We start from the raw sequence: 24,111 nt of genomic DNA, 5'->3' as shown, positions 1-24,111 counted from the left end.
TCTGCATTAGGCGCCAATTTATGCCTAGCACAGCAAAAACCTCAATAAAGTTTCAAGTAAAAAAAAAATATGGATCACAGGATGCGCTGAAGAGTCCTTGGGTAACTTGGAAATCTGCGCTACATAATTTTTTCTAAGGAGCATGTCATGGGCGGAGAAAGCTACACACTAACTAGTTAGTATACAGATATCTCATGAGCCCTTAATGCCCACAAAATGGGTGGCAGCAAGTGTGGAGTGGAACACGTAGACATGAATCGTTTGTTTACTTTTTCCAAAAACACTAGGACTAAGGGGCATGCAATGAAGATAACAAAGTAGTACATTTAATACGACTTGGAGAACATCTTTCTTCACTCAATGTGTAATTAAACTCTGGAATTCATTGCCAGAGAATGTTGTAATGGCGGTTAGCTTAGCAGGGTTTAAAATAAGTCTGGACGGCTTCCTAAAGGAAAGTCTGTAGACCATTATTAAATTGACTTGGGATAAATCCACTGCTTATTTCTGGGATAAGCAGCATAAAATGTATTGAAGTTTTTTGGGATCTTGCCAGGTATTTGTGACCTGGATTGTCCACTGTTGGAAACAGGATGCTGGGCTTGATGGACCTTTGGTCTGTCCCAGTGTAGCAATACTTATGTACTTACTCTTACTTAGCAATGGTGCAGTGTTTAGCTTTTAATGCAAAAAAAATAGAATAAAACATTTTTAGAGCCTCAGTAAGAATTGCCTTAGCGTGTGGGAAAGACCCTCATAAGGTTGCGCTAAGGCCACCTTTTACTGCAGCTTAGTAAAAGGATCCCAAAATGTGTGCTGATGAAGATACATCCTTGGGGCCCTGTTTACTAAACCTTGCTGTAGGCGCACAAACGTTTTAGTATGAATATGACTGGTGCCTCTATCGTTAGCACACGCTAAAATGTTAGCATGCCTACAGCACGGCTTACTAAACAGGGCCCAGGTTTGCTAGCGTTCACTTGCTGTTTCCTGTATATTATTGCCTGACTTTTATTTTTTCAGCTTTCATTCTATTAATTTATTTTGTTTTCTTCTCTTCTTTTTGCTTGCAAGGTTGCATTTTCTCATGTATGTACAGGGATGGGTGCCTTGCTTTTTGCAACATAAAGAAACAGTCTTTACAGTTAATGCAAATGATGCATTAAGTTAGACCCTTTTCCCAGAGCACAATTTAAAGGTACTCGGAAGTCCAATTATGTTTGATTTAGCTGTAAAAATTTCAGAAGCACAGCTGTGCCTGCTGAGTGAGCATTCCTCTGCAAAATGTTTCATTAGAAAATGTTTCATTAGAATAAAGTCACAAAAAAAAAAGAGGTACATTCTGTTAACATTTTCCAGTCCTTGATTTGTTCCCAAACCTGTTTAGCATTTTCAGCCTTTTGTATATTTATTATTTCCCCTAGAAATAAGTTAGGACATTTACAGAAAAAAAATTACTGAGAATATTTTGTTCGGAGGAAAGCAAACACTTTTTTTTTTCATTATTCACTTTTGCTTCTATGATTATTAACCCTTTAGTGTCCAGTGTTCCCGTAATAAACCATATGGGAACAGATTGATGGGAACATTGGACACTAAAGGGTTTTAACAAGAGGATATCTGTTTGCCTTGGATGTCTTGTACAGTATTACTGTTAAATCCACAAAACTTGAAATTAGTGATTGTCCTTATCTCTTTACATACATTTGGGCTCATTTTCGAAAGAGAAGGACACCCATCTTTCGATATAAATCGGAAGATAGACATCCTTCTCACAGGGTCATTGAAATCGGTATAATCAAAAGCTGATTTTGGACGTCCCCAACTGCTTTCTGTCGCAGGGATGGCGAAAGTTCAAGGAGGCGTACCGTAGGCGTAGCGAAGGCGGGACATGGGCGTGCCTAACACTAGGACGTCCTCGACCCATAATCGAAAGAAACAAGGATGTCCCTGATGAACACTTGGACTGTAAAAATATTGATTGCCAGCCTCAGATGTCATACTCAGGTCTATCACAGCAGTATGCAGTTCCCTGGAGCAGATTTAATGGGTGCAGTGCACTTCAGGCAGGCGGACCCAGGCCCATCCCCCCCCCCACCTGTTATGTTTGTGGAGGAAACAGCGAGCCCTCCAAAACCCACCACAAACCCACTGTACCCACATCTAGGTGCCCCCTTCACCCATAAAGGCTATGGTAATGGTGTACAGTTGTGGATAGTGGGTTTTGGGTTTTTGGGGGGATCTCAGCACACAAGGTAAGGGAGCTGTGTACCTGGGAGCAATTTCTGAAGTCCACTGCAGTGCCACCTAGGGTGCCCGGTTGGTGTCTTGGCATGTCAGGGGGACCAGTGCACTACAAATGATGGCTCCTCCCATGACCAAATGGCTTGCATTTGGTCATTTCTGAGATGGACGTCCTTGGTTTCCATTATCGCTGAAAATCAGAAACGACCAAATCTAAGGACGACCAAATTTCAGGATTTGGGCGTCCCTGACCGTATTATCCAAATGAAAGATGGACGTCCATCTTGTTTCGAAAATACAGGTTTCCCTGCCCCTGGATGGGGATGTTTTGTGAGGAAGTCCAAATCGAAATGAGGACGTCCCTTTTGATTATGCCCCTCATAGTAACCTAGTAGATGATGGCAGGTAAAGGCAACTAACCTTTATGTTAGAAAATTATATAAAAGTAAGAGGAAAAGAAGGCCTCTCTGATACTCAAATGTAGAGCTGAAATGATAAGTGTAAGGACGCTAGCCTTTGCACATTATAAGATGACTCGGGTTATCAATAGAAATTAACAAAATAAAACATGGAAAAGAAAATAAGATGATACCTTTTTTATTGGCCATAACTTAATACATTTCTTGATTAGCTTTCGAAGGTTGCCCTTCTTCCTCAGATCGGAAATAAGCAAATGAGGTAGCAGATAGTATATATGAGAGAAACATCAAAGCATTACTTTGACTGTCTGACAGAGTGGGAGGGTGGGAGTATGCATGGGGACATCAAAGCATTTCATTGATATTCTAACAGAATGGGTGTTGGTAGGTGAGAGGAGGGTAATAAACAGAGAGATACAGCTTATGTTTTATAATGAGTTAGAAAACCCAGATCCTTATTAAGTCCTGTTTGTTGGGTGTCAAAATATTCAATCATTCTTATTTCAAAGGTCTTACGTTCCTGTATTGTTTTAAAATTACCTTTCAGTATTCTTACTGTGAAATCACTGGTGCAGTGTTCTGGTCTAGTGAAGTGTTGGCCCACAGGGTTGGGGGCCTGACTGGCACCGGCTATTTTCATGTGATGTCTGTGTAGATTGAATCTTGTCTTAAGCATCTGGCCTGTTTCTCCAATATAGCATCCTTCGTTACATTTCTTACAATGATATATACCACATTGGAAGATGAGCATGTAAAGTAGTCTTTTATGTTGAATATTTTTCCTTTGTGAATGACTGTGGGGTCTTGTGAAATGTTTTGGCATAGTTTGCAGCTGGCTGTTTTACACGGGAACGTGCCCTTTTTTTTTTTTCCGTCTGTGTTGGAAGTTTACTTCTGATCAGCTTGTGTTTTAAATTTGGTGGCTGTCGGAAGGCCAGCACTGGTGGGGATGGGAATACCTCTTTCAGTAATTCATCTTCCTGAAGTAGTGGCTGTATGTCTCTTATGATTTTCCTCAGTTTCTCCAGCTCTGGGTTGTATGTCACTACAAGGGGAATTCTGTCGTTGGCTTTTTTTTCTTTGTACTGTAGTAGATTTTCCCTGGGTGTTTTGAGGGAGGAGGCAATATTCTTGGAGATTATTTTGGGGTTGTAGCCTTTCTGTTTGAAGGATGCAGTCAGGGTTTCAAGGTGTCTGTCTCTATCCTCTGGGTCCAAGCAGATACGGTGGTATCTTGTGGCTTGGCTGTAAATAATGGATCTTTTTGTATGTGAAGGGTGGAAGCTGGAGTTGTGGAGGTAGCTGCATCTGTCTGTGGGTTTCTTGTATATAGATGTTTGTATACAGCCATCATTGATTGAGACCGTGGTGTCCAAAAAAATTGACTTTTTCTGGGGAGTAGTCAATTTTGAATCTGATTGTAGGATGGTATGTATTGAAGGAATAGTAAAATTGTTTCAGAGTTTCTTCCCCCTCCGTCCAAATCATAAAAATGTCATCGATGTACCGGTAGTATTTTAGAGGTTTGGTCTGGTATGTATTCAGAAATGTCTCTTCCAGCTCAGCCATAAAAAGGTTGGCATATTGGGGTGCTGTCCTGGTGCCCAATGCAGTGCCCATTATTTGTATATAGATATCTTTATTAAAGTGGAAGTAGTTGTGAGTTAAAATGAATTTGAAGAATTTTGTAATAGTTTCTGGTGAGTATTGATGGTTCAGTGTGGATTTTTTAAGGAGTCTTCCACATGCAGCTATGCCATCCGCATGTGGAATGTTGCTGTATAGTGATTCTACATCTATCGTGACCAGAAGGGTGTTTGGTGGTACTTAAGACGACTCAGAAAGATGAAGACAGGAGAGAATACCTAAATAAGCGAAGAGAAGTTTTTTTAACCTGTCTGAAACAATACATGTGAAGGGTAATTTTATAGCAAGCTGCCTAGGTTAGCAGGGCTGGAATGTGCCTATTTTATTAAGATATACTACTACTTACTACTACTTAACATTTCTAGAGCGCTACTAGGGTTACGCAGCGCTGTACAATTTAACAAAGAGAGACAGTCCCTGCTCAAAGAGCTTACAATCTAATAGACAAGTGAACGGTCGGTCCGATAGGGGCAGTCAAATTGGGGCAGTCTGGATTCACTGAACGGTAAGGGTTAGGTGCCGAACGCAGCATTGAAGAGGTGGGCTTTAAGCAAAGACTTGAAGATGGGCAGGGAGGGGGCTTGGCGTAAGGGTTCAGGAAGGTTGTTCCAAGCATAGGGTGAGGCGAGGCAGAATGAGCGGAGCCTGGAGTTGGCGGTGGTGGAGAAGGGTACTGAGAGGAGGGATTTATCCTGTGAACGGAGGTTACGGGCGGGAACGTAAGGGGAGATGAGGGTAGAGAGGTAGTGAGGGGCAGCAGACTGAGTGCATTTGTAGGTAAGAAGGAGAAGCTTGAATTGAATGCGGTATCTGATCGGAAGCCAGTGAAGTGACCTGAGGAGAGGGGTGATATGAGTATATCGGTTCTGGCGGAATATGAGACGTGCAGCAGAGTTCTGAACAGACTGAAGGGGGGATAGATGGCTAAGTGGGAGGCCGGTGAGGAGTAAGTTGCAGTAGTCCAGGCGAGAGGTAATGAGAGCGTGGACGAGAGTTCGGGTGGTGTGTTCAGAGAGGAAAGGGCGAATTTTGCTGATGTTAAAGAGGAAGAAGCGACAGGTCTTGGCTATCTGCTGGATATGCGCAGAGAAGGAAAGAGAGGAGTCAAAGATGACTCCGAGGTTGCGGGCAGATGAGACGGGGAGGATGAGGGTGTTATCAACTGAGATAGAAAGTGGAGGAAGAGGAGAAGTGGGTTTTGGTGGAAAGACGATAAGCTCGGTCTTGGACATGTTCAGTTTCAGGTGGCGGTTGGACATCCAGGCAGCAATGTCGGATAAGCAGGCCGATACCTTTGCCTGGGTCTCCGCGGTGATGTCTGGTGTGGAGAGATACAGTTGGGTGTCATCAGCATAGAGATGATACTGGAAACCATGAGATGAGATCAGGGAGCCCAGGGAAGAGGTGTAGATTGAGAAGAGAAGGGGTCCAAGGACAGGTCATTACAGACTTTAGAAAGTGCTGTTTCTGTCGAGTGAAGAGGGCGAAAACCGGATTGAAGCGGATCAAGGATGGCATGAGAGGAGAGAAAATCAAGGCAGCGGCTGTGGACTGCGCGCTCAAGTGTCTTGGAGAGGAAGGGTAGGAGGGAGATGGGGCGGTAGTTGGAGGGACAGGTAGGGTCTAGTGATGGTTTTTTGAGGAGTGGCGTGACTACAGCATGCTTGAAGGTGTCGGGGACAGTTGCAGTGGAGAGAGAGAGGTTGAGGATATGACAGATGGAGGGGGTGATAGTAGGAGAGATGGTGTTAAGTAAGTTGGTGGGGATGGGATCAGAGGAACAAGTGGTGCATTTGAGGAGGAAAGAAGGCGGGCGGTTTCCTCCTCGGAGATATCAGGAAAGGAGGAGAAGGAGGTCTGGGTTGGTTGGTTGAGGGAGAGGGTTGAAGGGTGAAGAGGAGGAGGTGGCTTGGTAGTGAACTCAAGGTTGATCTTTTGCACCTTGTCGCGGAAGTAGTCAGCCAGTGATTGAGGAGAGAGTGACGGGGGGGTGGGAGCGGAGGGCACTTTGAGGAGGGAGTTAAGGGTGGCGAAGAGACGACGAGGGTTAGAGCTGAGAGAATTAGTCAATTGGGTGTAATAGTCCTGTTTGGCAAGGAATAGTGAGGACTGGAAGGAGGATAGCATGAATTTGTAGTGAAGGAAATCTGAATGGGTGCGAGATTTCCTCCAGAGGCGTTCAGCAGATCGGGCGCAGGAGCGAAGGTAACGGATGCAAGGGGTCAGCCAGGGCTGGGGATTAGTATGCCTTGTGGGACGGGAGGTGGATGGTGCAAGGGTGTCCAGAGTAGAGGAGAGAGTGGCATATATATATAGATGTTTGTGTGCCTGTGAAATACTAGCACAAATCCTGCAGATATCACCACTTAGACTGAAGGTGTTGAGATTATGCCTGCATGGAACTCACTTTTGCCCAGATTCTGCCCCTGACTATGTGTCACGATCACAGGGAAGGTGAACCCTTGGGCTGCAGCTGGACCCTGACTGTGGCAGACAGGTTCCCCCGTCTGGCACAAGGCAGGAACTAGGCAAAGTGATCCAAGGCAGGAACTGAGGCATACAGGATAAGAGCAAGACAGGATAAGGCAGGACAAGGCAAGGCAGACAGACAGACAAGACAGGCACTGGATCCAGGCACTGGAACAAGGCTTAAACTGGGTCCAGACAAGGCAAGGCAAGGCATGGCAAAAACTGGATCCAGATGGGACCGAACAAGACCGGAAAAGACAAGAGACAAGACAGGCAAGGCTAGAAGCTGGAGGCAAAGTAGGGCTTGAAGCAGACACCAAGACAAGGCTGGCTGGGTCTGATGGAAGGCAAGCTAAGCTTCGGCAAGGCTGGGTCCGAGGCAAGGCTGGCACTGGAATCAAGACAGGAACACACACGAGGACAAGTTTAGGTATGTTTCCTAAACCGTAGAAACAGCAATCAGTCAGAATATCTTTGTACTTGATTCTTTCACAATTATAATTGTACATCTTAGCACTGTAATTGGAAGCTGCCAAAAGCAATTTAATGGGATCACATTTTAAGGTGATTTGTTGCTTTGCAATAAAGCATATATATTTTAGATGATTTACTAGCACACTGTGCTATAGAAAAGATGCAGATAAACATTTATAAGGTAGCAATAGATGAAACCAACAAGTTGTATACAATATCCCCAGAGGAAGACTCTAGTTGAATGTTGTCAGGTGTGATTAAGAGAAGATTTGGGCATCACCCAGCACTAACATGGTTATATCAGAGGTGTGCGAAAACATAATGAGCTTAATGATTAAAAGCCAAACAAAAACATCCATGTAATGTTTCAAGATCACTATTCCATTTATAACATTCAAACAATTATTTAAACATATGTATTGAGTAGTTTAATTTCATATTTTACAGAATTAAGAGGCTGCAGATTGCAAGGTACACAAACTGTTCTGTCTCATCTGCACTGCTGGCTGTTAAAAATGAGATTTGTACTGACTCCAGACAAACTGCTTCTACTTTAGAAAGATATATGGAACAGGTGTTCGTATGATGCTACTTTTCTGTACAAGTAATGCAGCCTCAGTTCATATGCTACTGCTCTCAGTTGCTTTTCTGGCAGTCCCAGCTGTGCCACTAGCAAACTAGGTGTCTGCCTAGGGAGGAAGAATTTAGAGAGTGGCAGTATGGCAGGAAAGGAGGCATCAGGGGTAGAATCGTGGACACAGGAATTGAGTAAGGAAAGGTAAAGTAGAAGATTGTCTCTGTTATAGTTTATTTATTAACTAACTTGTTAGTCTCACTCATACACACAAGGAGTGACATGGGAAGGGAAATGGGACTTGATATACCGCCTTTATGAGGTTTTTGCAACTACATTCAAAGTGGTTTACATATATTCAAGTACTTATTTGTACCAGGGGCAATTGAGGGTTAAGTGACTTGCCCAGAGTCACAAGGAGCTGCAGTGGGAACTGAACTCAGTTCCCACTGCACTAACCACTAGGCTACTCCTCCACTCATTCCACCAATAAGAGCCAACCTCATCAGTGATGTCACAATGGCTTGATTGCCCAATACAGTTCCCCAGGATCAAAGTCCATTGCACTAACCACTAGGCTACTCCTCCACATACTGCAGCAGGACATGTTTATCACACTCCTACCCTAGCTGAGATAATATTTAACCCATCTCTCTGACCTCATGTGCAACTTTCTTTAAATCAGTCACCTTACTTTCTAACTCTTCTTACTCTCTTACCTATTTATGTGTTCCATCTTTGTTTTAACCTTCATTATCAATTGAAATGTTCTATTACGTATTGTGTTAACATTGTAAGTAGTATACTATGCCATAGTTTGTATTGTTATTTGAATATTTTTACAGCTGTAATTGCCTGTAGCTCATGTTTGATGTATTCTTACTGTATACCATCTTGAACGAATTCCTTCAAAAAGGCAGTAATCCTAATAAATAAATAAATAATATAGATATAGATAGATATAGATATGAGAGGATCTTCTAATCTACCTTTCCCTGGGGCAAGTGAGTATCATTTTCATTATATACTATATGAAATACTCACTTGCCTCAGCACGCCCATACAAACTCCTCCCCCATGTATGCAGGCAAAATGCCCACCCACATGTATATCCACACAAGGCACCTACCGCTATATACACCATGACGTATACCTGTACTCTCCAGTCCCCTAAATATACAAACTGTGCTATTTTTTTAAGGCTCTTAAGTCCTTTTGTGGAAATATCATGCAAGAAATACATACTGTACAAACATGCTATGCTTGTTGCATATCTGAATTGTTATAACACCTGCTCATAGGTGTGTTAACTTTATTCTCAGTGGGAAAGGGTTTAATGGCAAGAAGACTAGTGGCTATTGAGGAAAAAAAAAAAGAGAAGGGTTTCACTAAATCAAGTTGAAAACGTGAAATCACTGATCTAGGCTTCCTGAGGGCACATAGTAGCTGCCTAGGTTCTGTTATAGAATGCTGTTGATGCACCTAACATTTAGGTGTTTACAGCTTAGACCAAGTCACTGCATTGGCTCCCTATCCGTTTCCGCATTCAGTTCAAACTCCTCTTACTGACTTACAAATGCATTCACTCTGCAGCTCCTCAGTACCTCTCCACTCTCAGCTCTCCCTATATTCCTCCCCAGGAACTCCGCTTACTGGGCAAATCTCTCTTATCTGCACCCTTCTCCTCCACCGTTAACTTCAGACTCCGTTCCTTCTATCTTTCTGCACTGTGTGCCTGGAATAAACTTCCTGAGCCAGTACGCCAAGCCTCATCTCTGGCCATCTTCAAATCTAGGCTAAAAACCCACCTCTTCGATGCTGCTTTTAACTCCTAAACCTTCAACTGTCCCCTATCCCTGATATGTCCTGTATGTCCTAACCCTTATCCCTTACTTGTCCTGTCTGTCTGTCATAATTAGATTGTAAGCTCTATTGAGCAGGGACTGTCTCTCCATGTTCAAGTGTGAAGTGCTGTGTACGTCGGTAGCGCTATAGAAATGATAAGTAGTAGTAGTAGACCAGTCACAGAGCTGGCATAAGTGGGAGTGCCTACAGTAAGTGTGGCAGGGATGCATGTAACTTACAGTATTCTGTAAATTACGTGTGCAAGTAAGAGCTCCACCTCTAATCCCGCCCATGCTCTGTCCCTGTATATGCCCCCTTGCAAATATGTGCTGGTATTTGCAGAAAAGCGCTTAGGCAGCACATTGACATATATGCACATAAGTGCACACATACACTCGTGTATGCTTGCATTGGAATCATTTTACACACGCAGTGGGTATGTAAATGTTAGTGCCTAGTTAACAGAATTTGTAGCTGAGGCAATGGAGGGCTAAGTGACTTGCCCAAGATGACAAGTGGCACAGTGGGATTTGAACTGGACTTCCCTGGTTCTCTGCCCCCCGTTTTAACCATTAGGCTAAACAGAAGTACCTCAAGCCCAGCATCCTGGCTTTGACAGTGGCCAATTCAGTTATGGAATATTTGGTAGGTTCATATGCAGAAATAAACATTAGCTTTCCCATATTATCCTCTATGAGCTCCAGAAGGAAGCTGTCTTTAGCACATGCCTATATTAAAATGAGCTTGAGCAGTAAATTTGAGAGATTGAGTTCTTAGCTATTTTAACCTTGCTTATGAGTAAAGTTCATTCCTGTCCTAGTATATGCAAAATGAACCCATTTGGAGACACCATCCCTAGATATTGTGATTGCTTTCGATGTTCCCACCCTTTGCAGGAGTCTATTTAGAGATTGAACATGCTGACAATTAACTGGTCTCTAGATTCATTTTTGAAACTTTATTCTTTTAAGGCGAGTAGAACTAAGAAGTACTTCAGATGCATTAAGGAAGGTAGCCAATGTGTGAGTCTCATTAAAAACTTGAGTACAAGCTAGAAAAAATCTTTTATGGAACTCAATTATGAATCTATTGGGATTGGGTGTTTTATTATTAGGTAAGCTTTAAAGAGTTTCAGTTTCAGACACTGCAGTAGGAACAGCTAAGAAGCATGGTTGTGAGTCAGAGGGGGAAGATTAATGTTGGATAGAAAATGATCAATTGAAAGACTGGAATGAGAAATTTTAGAAGTGTAGAGGTCAGCATAGTATTCAGCAAAAACATTAGGCATTGAAGGTGCACATGAAAGCAGTTCACCAGAACTATTAAGGATGGAAGAAATTGTATTCTGAAAATGTTCTTCCTAAGTTGAAAGGCAAGTAAGCCTTTCAGACTTGTAGCCTTTCTTGTAAATGTTTTTTTTTTGTTTTAAAAAATATTTTCCATTTCTTATTTGCTTACTGTCTTTCCAATTTAGGCTAATGATATGTTCTTCAACATGATGCATTTTTGGTGAAGAAATTAAGAATAGACCATCATTTCATATTGATTTTGGGTTACATTGGCAATTCATATAGGTGTTTGAAGATTTTAGTTTTTTTTTTTTTTTATATCTCATGTTTATTGAACATAATACACCAACCAGGATATTGTTCTGATCCATTATACAATGTAAACAGTGCCACACATATCCTTATTCAGTCCAAACCGCCAACTTAAACATTTTCTTAGTTTTAAGATGCATCTGTTATACTACCTAAATACGTAAAGCGAGGCAGTTGTGAATCTAAAATAATAATAAATAAAGGCAAATACAGTTTCAAGATTTTATCATTAGAATTAGTTAACATTGAATTATTCTTATTTTGGTTACTTTATCACATTATCATTATTGAACGATTTTCACTACCCTTGATTTCAACACCTGAAATGTATTGATTACCGATTTTCTTCTAATTTACTGTGTGTTCTATATCTAATTGGAACATTACTTTGTATTTCTTATTCCGGAAATAGCGATCGCCACTACGGTATTTGTAAGCCACATTGAGCCTGCAAAGAGGTGGGATGTAAATACAGGAAATAAATAAAATACAAATGTGCTAGAGAGGAAGTGACATCAGAGCTCTGAATGGCTGCTTAGATCTTTAGCTCCCTCACCTCCTTGCTAATAATCAACATCCTTGGACATCAGCTGCCACTTTTGTGCCAATTTTGAGCAAATAAAATAGTGTTTTCCTTGGACAATCATGAGTAAGCTGCCTTTATTGGGGCGCAAGGATCCGGAGCCCCTTTCGACTCGCTTGACGGGTAAGGCCTCTCAGCGCCATGTTTCTCCGGCACTTCCTTCTCCCTCCAACTCGGATTCTGCAGTTTCAATAGCTGACGCTTCATCTAAATCCTTACAACAGTGCTCAGTAAATATCCAAGCCGAGATTAAAGCCTCTAAAGAGGAAATTTTGGATAAAATAGATGTCCCGCGTGTCGACCTTAAAGAATTGGGTGGGCGCGTGGAGGAGCTGGAGGCTCGTACCTTAGACCAGTCGGAACAGATAGCTAATGCAGAAGCTCACCTGGGAAGATTTGATGATCTACAGTATAAAATAGACTATTTTGAAAATCGTGGGCGGAGGAAGAACTTGCGATTTCGGGGAGTTCCTGATTCCATGGTTATGGAGAACGTTCCCGTAATAGTCTGATCACTGTGAGCAGCTGCTGGGAGATAGTAGAGATGCTGCCTCTATTGTGATAGAGAGAGCCCATCGTGCTCTAGGGAAGCCCCGAGACAATCAACCCAGAGATATTGTGGCTCACTTTGTTAACTTCTCTGACAGAAAAATCTTCTTCAAAAAGCTTGAAATTTTCCCAATTTGAAGTTTAATGAAGCTAAAGTTTTAGTATACCAAGACATCATCATTTACTCTGTCTTAAAGGTGGGTATGAAACATTTTGTCTAAAGAGAAAGTTAACTATCGCTGGGCCTTTCCATTTGCCTTATGTTTTTCAATTCAGGGGAAAGCGTATAGACATCGTAAGCGGAGGAAGCTTGGAAAATTCTGATGGACACCAACATGACTGAATCTCCTTGGCCTAAACACTTTGTGGCCCCAGCTACCAAGGAGAGGCTCCAGCAGTGGCAGAGGGTATCTTCAAAGAGAAAGAAAACGCTATAAAAGGGCTGACTTGGACTTAAAATCTTTTGATCCGTCTGTTGCCTCTATTGCTGGGTTTGGACTTGTAACTGTACTGCAGGTTTTTTTTTCTCCTCTTGCTGGTGTATTGCATTGAATGCTTGTCTGAGATGTGGATTGTGGTGTACGAATGTGGCTGGATGGAAGAGAGTGTGTGTGTGTGTGTGGGGGGGTGGGGGGGTTGGGTGACTCATTCGGAACGTGGCTTGTTTTCTCCTTTATATTCCCACTCAGGTTTCCCTTTATTGTGGATGTCTGTTTGGTGGTTAGGGTGGATTAGGGGGTCAGGGGTGGTCGGGATTGGAGGGGGAGGGTGGTTTGGATGTGGTAGCAGATGTGAGTTGCGAGTGGATTTGGGGGCAGGGAGGGTCTTGGGGAGTTTGGAGAGTATCAGCGGGTGTTGACACAGGGTCCTTTAGGCTATCTTTAATTAGCTCATCTCTGTCAGCTGGAGATTTGCAGCTGTTTATAACCCTATCCTTTATGTAAATGACATCATTAAAGGTTTTTTCATATAATGTTAAGGGGCTGAAGTCTCCCCAGAAATGCCAAAAATTGTTTAAGAAAATTTTGCATTACGGCCCTCAGGTTGTATTTTTGCAGGAGACCCACTTCAGGAGAGACCACGAGCGGTTGCTGGCTCACCCTAGTTATTCCCATATGTTATGTGCCTCGGCGAGCGATGGCTCAAAGAAAAGAGGTGTTGCAATTTTACTGCGCTCTTCCTTAAAGAGGACGGTGGAGCACATAAAACAGGACCCTGCAGATACATTTTTGTTTTTGACCTTGCATATTGATGCTAACCCAGTAGTGCTGGCCTCAATATAAGCACCAAATCAATCTCAAGATATTTGTTTTTCAAAATATTCGCTCGAAGATTCCTGTTATGCGAGCAACTCACCTGATTTTGGGGGGATATTTAAATTTTACCATTCACCCGGCTATGGATAGATCTGGACCTCCTGTGGCAAATGTTCATAAGATTTCGTGTGCTTTTGCTGAGTTGCTAAGAGACCTGGGTGTATGTGATCCTTGGCGACTAAGGCATCCGGGTGTTCGGGATTATACCTTCTATTCACATTCTCATGATTCTTACTCCAGGATAGATTATATTTTTGTGGATACTCGTTTGGCTGACGGAAGCCTTGAAACAGGAATGGGGCCCATTACAATATCTGACCATGTCCCGGTTTGGGTGACCTTTTCTGACGAGGGTAGAGATACAAGATGGACTCTGAATACTTCTTTGTTGCAGGAGCCTGAGTTAGTTGCTGGGTATAGAAATGTAGTGAAAGAGTACTTGCAAAATAATTTGCACTCTGTTTCCTCTCTAGGAGTAGTATGGGATGCGCTAAAGGCTGTTACTCGGGGATATTTTCTTCAAAAAGCGAGCCATAAGGCACAGTTATGGAGAGCAGAAATAGCTGAATGCTTGTCTTGACTCCACAATTTGGAAAAACAACATAAAACCACTGGTTTTGCTCACACTCTCAGGGAGTTACAGGCCACACGCTTACGTTTGAATGGAATTTATTCAGAGCAGCTTCAGTTTATTAACCAGCATCAATCTCAGACCCATTATGGCCATAGCAATAAACCAGGGTGTCAGTTGGCTTTTCAGCTACGTCAGAAGAGAGTAGACAGGACGATCTTTAAAATAGATGATGGAAGTGGTTCCTTTCTCACCACATCTCGTATTCGCCATCGTTTTCAGGACTTCTTTCATACTCTTTTGCTCAGTTGACACATCTTTATCATCTGCTCATATTGCTGAATACTTAGCAGCTCAATCTCTGCCTACTTTATCCCCTGAACAACTAGCTTTACTAGAGGGCCCGATTACAATAGAGGAGGTTCATAAGGTTATCAAACAGCTTCCAGAGGGTAAGTCTCCTGGATTAGACAGTTTCCCGAACGAGTTTTATAAGCCTTCTTAGGGGAATTATCTCCACTCCTATTAGATATCCTTAATGAAGTTCGAGAGGGTAACCCCCTCCTGAGATCTATGATGGAAGCATGGATAGCTGTGATTCCAAAACCAGGTAAGGACAAGACCAACTGCGCATCATACTGTCCAATCTCGGTTCTCAATTCTGATGTTAAAATCGTGGTAAAGGTTTGGCAAATAGATTAGCTTCAGTGCTGTCGGTCCTGGTTCATCCGGATCAGGTCGGATTTGTCCCAGGCTGACAAGCTATGGATAATATTTGTTGGGTGCTTAACATAATTCATTTTGCTCGTCAGGATGACTTTTCCTTTTGCCTCCTAGGATTGGACGCAGAAAAGGCCTTTGACAGAGTCCATTGGCCTTTTATGGATAAAGTATTTGAAAAATTAGGGTTTGGCTCTCACTTCAGGGGTTGGATTCAGTCCCTTTATGCATCCCCGACTGCTTGTGTGCAAATCAATGGAGGTAACTCCTTGCTGTTTCCCCTTGGGAAGGGGATGTGGCAGGGCTGTACTGTTTCGCCGATGCTTTTTGCTCTTTTAATGGAACCTTTAGCCAAGCAGTTGCGTTCCAATCTGCTACAAGTTTTAAATGAATACTCTATGGTCTCCGGTTCTAAACTCAATATGTGTAAATCGGAGGCTATGCCGGTTGGCATTATCCCAAATTTGTTGGCATCTCTTAAAGATAAATTCCCTTTTCACTGGGTTTCCAAAGGACTGAAGTACTTAGGTGTTGTTATTACTCCTCAGTTCGTTGACTTATTTTCTGTAAACTATTCTCCTCTCCTAAAAGATATTTATAGAGACTTGGATCGTTGGGACCGGTCGGATCTGTCTTGGTTTGGGCATATAGCTACTTTAAAAATGAATGTTCTCCCTAGGTTGATGTACTTATTTCAGGTCCTTCCCTTGAGAATATCGCAATCTTTTCTTTCTGATGTGCAAAGGCGATTAAACCTGTTAATTTGTCATAACAAACGGCCTAGGTTGCCGTGTTCCCTTCTCTATCAGGAACTGGGGAAGGGTGGTTTGGGAGTGCCTAATGTTGTTTGGTATTATCGGGTGGCCCAGGCTCACTCTGCTTTAGAATGATATCAGAACTCTCCTCAGAAGCTTTGGGTTAATCTAGAGCAGGGGGCTGTGGCTCCCTCTCTTCTCAGTGGTTTCATGTGGATCCCTAGAAAACACCGTATAATTCCTTTGAGCATTTGCCCTTCGATTTCGTCCACCCTATATTATTGGGATGCCATGTTTCCTAAGCCCAGAATGGTGCTGTCACGTTTATCACCTATTTGGCTGAATCCAATGTTCCCTCCGGGCATGGGTTGGGGGCCTTTTGCTCGATGGGCTTTGCTAGGTCTCACAAATTGGGGTCAACTGTACGAGGGAGACGCCCTTAAATCCTTCAACACTGTGATGAAAGAGTTTTCCATTTTTCCGCAGGAGTTCTATGCCTACACTCATCTGAGACTTTTTTTTATCCTCTCCTACAATCAAGACCCAGATACTTAGAGAAAATCCTTACCTGGAAGTTTTTTGTGAGGACTCTAGGGGCACAAAGGGGTTGATTTCTGGCTTGTATAAACATTTGAGATACCTGGCTAAACCTTTTGTGCACCGTAGAAGGTGGCAGGATGAGTTGGGGATTGAAATCGATGAGGATGACTGGTCTCTCCTGGAGCGGGCTTCTCTAAAGGTCTCTATCTCTGTTCCTATAAAAGAAAATTGTGTCAAGGTGCTGTACAGGTGGTACCTGATGCCGGCACATCTTAGTCAAATTTATTCTTAAGTGTCAGCGTCATGCTGGAGGGGATGTGGGGCTAAGGGGACTATGGGTCACCTTTGGTGGACATGTGGGAAGACTAGGGCTTAGTGGAAGGGAATACAGTGTAGGTTAAATTGTACAGCGCTGCATAACCCTAGTAGCGCTTTAGAAATGTTAAGTAGTAGTAGTCGGTTACAAAGATGGATAGATAGACCACTTAGGTGGTCTCCGCTTTATTTTTTGTTCTGCAAAAAGCCACCAGGCCTAACCAAGTCCCAATCCTTACTGGTGCAACATGCAATGTCTGCTGCCCATGTGATATTAGCAGCGCACTGGAAGCAACCTTCTGTTCCCCCTATTACTAAATGGCTAAACAAACTCTGGTATATTTGTGAGATGAAGAGACTTTGGGCAATCAAATGCCATACTCTTGCTAAATGGGAGGCTATTTGGAACCCCTTTCTGAAGTATTGTGCTTACTGAGCTGATTTGCAGTGTGTTTGGATCCTGTGTAGTAGTGGTAGTAAGTGGGTTGGGGGGGGGGGGGTCTGAAGTTAAATGAGACACAAGGAGCGGGTGAGGGAGGGGAGGGGAGGGGTGGGGGACGGCTTAGGGGAGATGGGTGTAAGAAAACTGGGTGTCCAGTGTAACGCTGATTTTTAAAAAAGGTCCCAGGGGAGATCTGGGAAATTATAGACCGGTGAGTCTGACGTCGGTGTCGGGGAAAATGGTAGAGGCTATTATTAAAAACAAAATTACAGAGCACATCCAAGGACATGGATTACTTGAGACCAAGTCAGCATGGCTTTTGTGTGGGGAAATTTTGCCTGACTAATTTACTTCAATTCTTTGAAGGAGTGAACAAACATGTGGACAAAGGGGAGTCGGTTGATATTGTGTATCTGTATTTTCAAAAGACGTTTGACAAGGTACCTCATGAAAGGCTACAGAGGAAATTGGAGGGTCATGGGATAGGAGGAAATGTCCTATTGTGGATTAAAAACTGGTTGAAGGATAGGAAACAGAGAGTGGGGTTAAATGGGCAGTATTCACAATGGAGAAGGGTAGTTAGTGGGGTTCCTCAGGGGTCTGTGCTAGGACCGCTGCTTTTTAATATATTTATAAATGATTTAGAGATGGGAGTAACCAGCGAGGTAATTACATTTGCTGATGACACAAAGTTATTCAAAGTTAACTCGCGAGAGGATTGTGAAAAATTACAGAAGGACCTTACGAGACTGGGCGGCTAAATGGCAGATGACGTTTAATGTGAGCAAGTGCAAGGTGATGCATGTGGGAAAAAAGAACCCGAATTATAGCTACGTCACAGAAAGTTCCACGTTAGGAGTTATGGACAAAGAAAGGGATCTGGGTGTCGTCGTTGATAATACACTGAAACCTTCTGCTCAGTGTGCTGCTGTGGCTAGGAAAGCGAATAGAATGTTGGGTATTATTAAGAAAGGTATGGAGAACAGATGTGAGGATGTTATAATGTTGTTGTATCGCTCCATGGTGCGACCGCACCTTGAGTATTGTGTTCAATTCTGGTTGCCGTATCTCAAGAAAGATATAGTAGAACTAGAAAAGATGCAGCGAAGGGCGACAAAAATGATAGCGGGGATGGGATGACTTCCCTATGAAGAAAGACTAAGGAGGCTAGGGCTTTTAATCTTGGAGAAGAGACAGCTGAGGGGAGACATGATAGAGGTATATAAAATAATGAGTGGAGTGGAACAGGTGGATGTGAAGCATCTGTTCACTTTTTCCTAAAATACTAGGACTAGGGGGCATGCGATGAAACTACAGTGTAGTAAATTTAAAACAAATCGGAGAAAAATGTTCTTCACTCAGCGCATAATTAAACTCTGGAATTCGTTGCCGGAGCACGTAGTGAAGGCGGTTAGCTTGGCAGAGTTTTAAAAAGGGGTTGGACGGTTTCCTAAAGGATAAGTCCATAGACCGCTACTAAATGGACTTGGGAAAAGTCCACAATTTCGGGAATAACTTGTATAAAATGTACGTTTGGGAAGCTCGCCAGGTGCCCTTGACCTACCTGGATTGGTCGCTGTCGGGGACAGGATGCTGGGCTCGATGCACCTTTGGTTTTTTCCCCAGTATGGCATTACTTATGTACTTATGTAAAACACTTTGAAGTTACATTTATCTTGTTTTATTTCAAGAAAGGTTATTGTGTTATACTGTTGGGGTATGGTACTCCTGGTTGTTTTGGTAGTGTTGGCCAGCTATGTTATTGCATACATGTTCCGGTTTGCTGTACTCTGTGACGTTGTCTTGACAATTGTTTAATAAGGACTTCATACAAATTAAAAAAAAAAAAAGAAATACAAATGTGCTTCCTGGTTACAGCATAAAAGACTAGTATTAACCAACATGAAGAATATTAAGGGGCTCTTTTATTAAGCCACGTAGTTCCAATTTGGAACTACCACCTGGCTACCGTGTGGCCCGGGCAGTAATTTCATTTTTTTATGGGCATCCACTACGCGCGCCAGAAGATTTCCGGCGCATGGTGCTAACCGGGCATCAATTGGCAGTGTACGTTGCTGATGATTACCGCTTGGTTAATGAGTGAAACTTTACCACTAAGTCAGTAGGTAGCAGTAAGGTCTCAGGCCCAAAATGGACGCGCACCAATTTTTATTTTGCTGCACGCCCATTTTTGGCCCCCAGAAAAGGACCTTTTTTGAAGGTGCGCTGAAAAATGGACTTGTGCACGTCCAAAACACACATCTACACCAGCGCAGGGCATTTTTCAGCGCACCTTAGTAAAAGGACCCCTCAGTCCTCTAGACTTGTTAACATCATGTTTACAGTCACCTTTTTATAATTTCAATAAAAACAGTGCATATAAATTATGATTTTTTTTCAGGCGATGCTAATACAAAGTGGTCCATAACAACAAGAATGAAGTAATAAACAATAAACATAATATTTCAGCAATGAATATAATATGTAAACCACTTTGATTGTAAACACGGAAAGGCGGTATTTCAAATCCTATCCTTTTTCCCTTTGCCTACCTAAGAGAGACTGCTGGAAGAAAAATACCAGAAGGATGGGTGTAAAAGAGCCAGATGAATTAGAAGAGATAGTGGGTGAGATACCAGATGAGGATAAGGATGCAATACATGAGGACAAGAGCAGTGTAAGACAAGCCAGGAAGCAGAATAAAGAGGGAAGACCAAGAGATAGCGGAGCTGGCAGTTGAACTCCTTGGTGGTGTGTGGCTAGAGAAGATTTACCTAAGGTTAACCATGGCGTGCATAATAATAATAATAAAAAAAACCCAGGGCCCTGTTTACTGTAGGCATGTTAACATTTTTAGCGTGCACTAAAAATTAGTTTTGCGCTAACACTGGAGACACCCATAGGAATATATGGGTGTCTCTAGCATTAGTGTGCGCTAAAAATGCTAGTGTGTCGTAGTAAACTTAGCCCATAATTAAGGGGCCCTTTTACTAAGCCACATAGGTGCCTACACATGCCAAACGTGCGCCAAATTGTAGTTACCGCCCCCTGGGCCCTTGGGGTAAGTTCAATTTTGGTGCGCGTCTGAAAAATATTTTGTATTTTCTGGCGCGCAGCAGCTACGCGTGTACTATTACCGCCCGAGACCTTACCACTAGGTCAGGGGCTTGCGGTGAGGTCTCAGACCCAAAATGGACGCGCAGCAATTTTCATTTTTTCCGCACGTCTTTTTTCCGCAAAAAATGTGAAAAAGGCTTTTTTTGTAGGTGCGCTGAAAAATAATTCTGCGCACGCCCAAAACACGTTTACACTACCGCAGGCCATTTTTCAGCGCACCTTAGTAAAAGAACCCCTAAGATCAGTAAGGCCTTAGCCTGCATAAAAATGCATTAACAAAAGAACACCTTGAATTCATATATAGAATTCTTTAAACCTGCAGACATCAATAACAAATTGAAAATAACAAAAGCACCAACAACTGTGACAATATGAGGAAAACAGATATTGAGACATCAAAATGTATATTTTTTAGAGAGCTCAAAGCAGTTGTACTGCAAATTGGGGAGCAGCATTAGTGCTGTTGAAATACCATCAACTGATATCAAAATAAAAAAGTCAGGAGGGATTTATAGGAGCATCTTACCCAACACAACAAAGAAGCAGAATGGTTACTTGGCTTACTGGAGAACATAGGTGTAAAACTATGGAATGGCCTGAAAAAAAACCCCCCCACCAGAATCGAGATTCTGAAAAACTGATGAAGACATTGTGATCATCTGGGACATAACATAACATGCAACCTTGTATCCTTCTAATACCTTGCAGTTCAAAGCATGTAACAAAGCAAAAGAGCCAGAACCAATTATTTGGGAAAAGAAAGTCAATTTAAATTAAAAATGATCTTGTAAAACACATTTCCAAAACAAGGTCAGCAAATTCTTTCCAGTGCCTAGCCGCTTGAGAAGCCAATATCAATTCTATTTGCACATATAAAAATGCTTGATGTAATAAAATTGGAAACATAACAAAGAGAGGAATGCAGAATGGCATTGCAAATGGACATGTGAGTAAAATGTGACTTATTCCTATAGTTTATGGAGTGAGAAAAAATTTCTCTAGTACCTAAAGAGACAAACAAGCTGTAGAAAGATGAGGAAAGTCCCGACTGGATTGGGTATTTCCATCAGCCTGATTAAAATTAACTTCCAAACACACCTTGATATGCTGCCTGTACATAGTTTTTTTTATATTACGTGTGCAGCTCCATCCTATATAATAATTCTCACCTCCAACGTTCTATGCTTGGGACCGTGGCTCCCTGGCTGCAAGTGGTCTGTGAGGCAGACACGCATGGACGTCACTGACGTCAACACAGCTGATTCCAAGGCAAGGGGAGGAGTAGGGAAACGCGCAGCATGTTTCCCTACTCCTCCTACTGCCTCGGAATCAGCTGTCCCCCCTCCCCCCCGCCCCCCCCCCCGCGCCTGGGACCGTGCCCCATTGAAAGGTGGACCGGTAGGCTGTGTAGATAACCTGACGTCAACGGCTGCTAAAAAGAACAAGTGCCATGGCCCACGCGCGAATAAGCAAACAAAAAAAAAGAGGCTCGAGACTGGCTGCCACGCGCAAAGGCTCCACAGTACCTGCAGCCCGCCCAAACGTGCCGCGCTCAGTAATCGACAGTACAAAACTGATCAGCTGGGAACACTGCCAACATCGCGAACCGCACTCTCGAAACTGACAGCTCAGCTGACAACACTGCCGGACTACAGAAGCCCTGTACAGAAAGTGCCGCCCGCCCTAACAAAAACACGTAGCCTGCAAGCCACCGGCCGACCCAACAACACTGCTGGCCTCCCGAAGTACCGTCACTAAAGTGCCGCCCACCCTCACAAAACCACAAAGATTGCGAGCCAGCGGGCGTCCCGACACTAACGAGCTCACAGAACTCCCTGCAGAAACAACAGTAATAAAACAGGGAACTCCTACTGACAGAGGCAACTGACAGGCAGCACAGAAATGAAAACGAAACTACTCTGAGTAAGTGTGCTATGTACGACGACGAAAAGAAGGAGGGGAGGGGAGGGGAGGGGAAATAGGGCCAAATTCACAGGTCTACAATGGAAAAACAATACTTCAAAGGGAACCAGCCCTTCTACAGGGTATTAAGAGGCAGATGCAGCAACCAAACGTAAAAAAATCTAAATCGTTAAAGTCCCTAACGATTTTAAAATAACGAAAAATGCACCAAAAAAAAAAGTCACACATGCTGAGATCGGTAGTGAAACGTACAATGTATCAAAGAATCACAATACACATCGGTCTGGACCTCTCGTTAGGACAGCTCCGTGGCAGGAAAAAGTGTTAAGTGAAAAAATAAACAAACTTTGAGCCAATCCCAGCGCATTAGCAGAGCTAAAAGCGCTGTGATTGGTCCAAAGGACCTCAGAAAACACATAAAAAAATAAAAATAAAAAAAGGATCGGGAGGGGGCAAGGGCGCTCATCAGGAGCGTCCTGTACGGACGGCCTTGCCCCCCCCACACTTTCCGCCGCTCCCCCCACCCCGAAAAAGCTAACTTCTAGAAGCCCCTGCCCCCCTCCCTTCCTCACTACTCTGTCACCTCAGCTCCGCCTCCCGACATCCTCCGTCCGCGCCCCGCCCCCCTTTTGGGGTCGTCGCCGCCATTCCCCTCCTCCATCGGGCCCCCCTTCCTCTTACCGGGCTCGTGCAGCGCCTCTCTCCTCTGTCCGAAGGTGCTGCACGGGCAAGAAGAACGCTGAATCAGCTGATGCCTGCCTTCGCGATGGGCGTCTTTCTCCTCCTGGGCCCGCCCCTGTCTGACGTCAGTAACCTACGTAGGTTACTGACGTCAGACAGGGGCGGGCCCAGGAGGAGAAAGACGCTCTATCGTGAAGGCAGGAATCAGCTGATTCAGCGTTCTTCTTGCCCGTGCAGCGCCTTCGGACAGAGGCGCTGCACGGGCCCGGTAAGAGGGAGGGGGGCCCGATGGAGAAGGGGAATGGCGCGACGATCCCCAAAGGGGGCGGGGCACAGACGGAGGATGTCGGGAGGCGGAGCTGAGAGTAGTGAGGAAGGGAGGGGGGCAGGGGCTTCTACAAGTTTGCTTTTTCGGGGTGGGGGGAGCAGCGGAAAGTGGGGAGCAGCGGGGGGGGGGGGGCAAGGCCGTCCGTACAGGACGCTCCTGATGAGCGCCCTTGCCCCCTCCCGATCCTTTTTTTATTTTTATTTTTTTATGTGTTTTCTGAGGTCCTTTGGACCAATCACAGCGCTTTTAGCTCTGCTAATGCGCTGGGATTGGCTCAAAGTTTGTTTATTTTTTCACTTAACACTTTTTCCTGCCACGGAGCTGTCCTAACGAGAGGTCCAGACCTCTCGTTAGTTTTCCTGCCTTTTTCCTGCGTAAAGGCAATCGGAAAAGGTTAGTGCATGTCGTTTCAATGGGGTTTTCACACTAATTGCTCATCTCCATTCCGTTTTCGTTAGCTGCTACTACCGTCGAAAAATAGGCTTTAGTGCATGGAAAGGATCGGAAATTCTTCCCCGAGGGCTCATTTAACGATGAAAAACGTTTAGTGCATCTGCCTCTAAGTGCAGCTAAAAAAACGGCAGGAGGGGGTAGGAAAAACTGCACCAAGCACACAGACACTCGCTCTCTCTCTCTCTCACACAGACAGTCTTTCACTCTCTGTCACTGTCACACACACACTAGAAAACACACACACAAAAACACACACACTCTATGTCTCTGTCACACACAGTGCCTACCCCTGTGCTCCTGCAAGGGCATGCTGCAAGGAGGAGGATATGGAGAGAGACACACACACATACTCTGTGACACACTATCTCTGTGTCAGACACACATACACACCTGCTCTCTCTCACACACAACCAGTCTTGCACTCTCTGTGTCTCACTGCGGAAGGAGGGGAGGGGAGGGTAAGTAGGGGCGAATTCACACAGGTAAACAATGGAAAAACACACACACACTACCAGCAAAAACTTAATGGTGCTCATTTCAAGAAT

General features: G+C 43.7%; 1 protein-coding gene across 1 annotated transcript in view; it reads left to right on the top strand.

Annotated features, from left to right (window-relative positions):
* LOC115464829 (activating signal cointegrator 1 complex subunit 3-like) overlaps positions 1-24,111 on the top strand; it is a 417,679-nt gene that overhangs the window by 318,479 nt on the left and 75,089 nt on the right. The window contains exon 13 of the mRNA XM_030195187.1: positions 12,081-12,356. Within this exon, the coding sequence (XP_030051047.1) occupies positions 12,081-12,356 (276 nt within the window). The remainder of the gene's footprint in view (positions 1-12,080; positions 12,357-24,111) is intronic.

The sequence above is a fragment of the Microcaecilia unicolor genome, chromosome 3 (assembly GCF_901765095.1).
Source record: "Microcaecilia unicolor chromosome 3, aMicUni1.1, whole genome shotgun sequence".
Taxonomy (NCBI): domain Eukaryota; kingdom Metazoa; phylum Chordata; class Amphibia; order Gymnophiona; family Siphonopidae; genus Microcaecilia; species Microcaecilia unicolor.
Note: the sequence above shows the minus strand (reverse complement) of the source record. Positions and strands in the feature narration are given on the sequence as shown.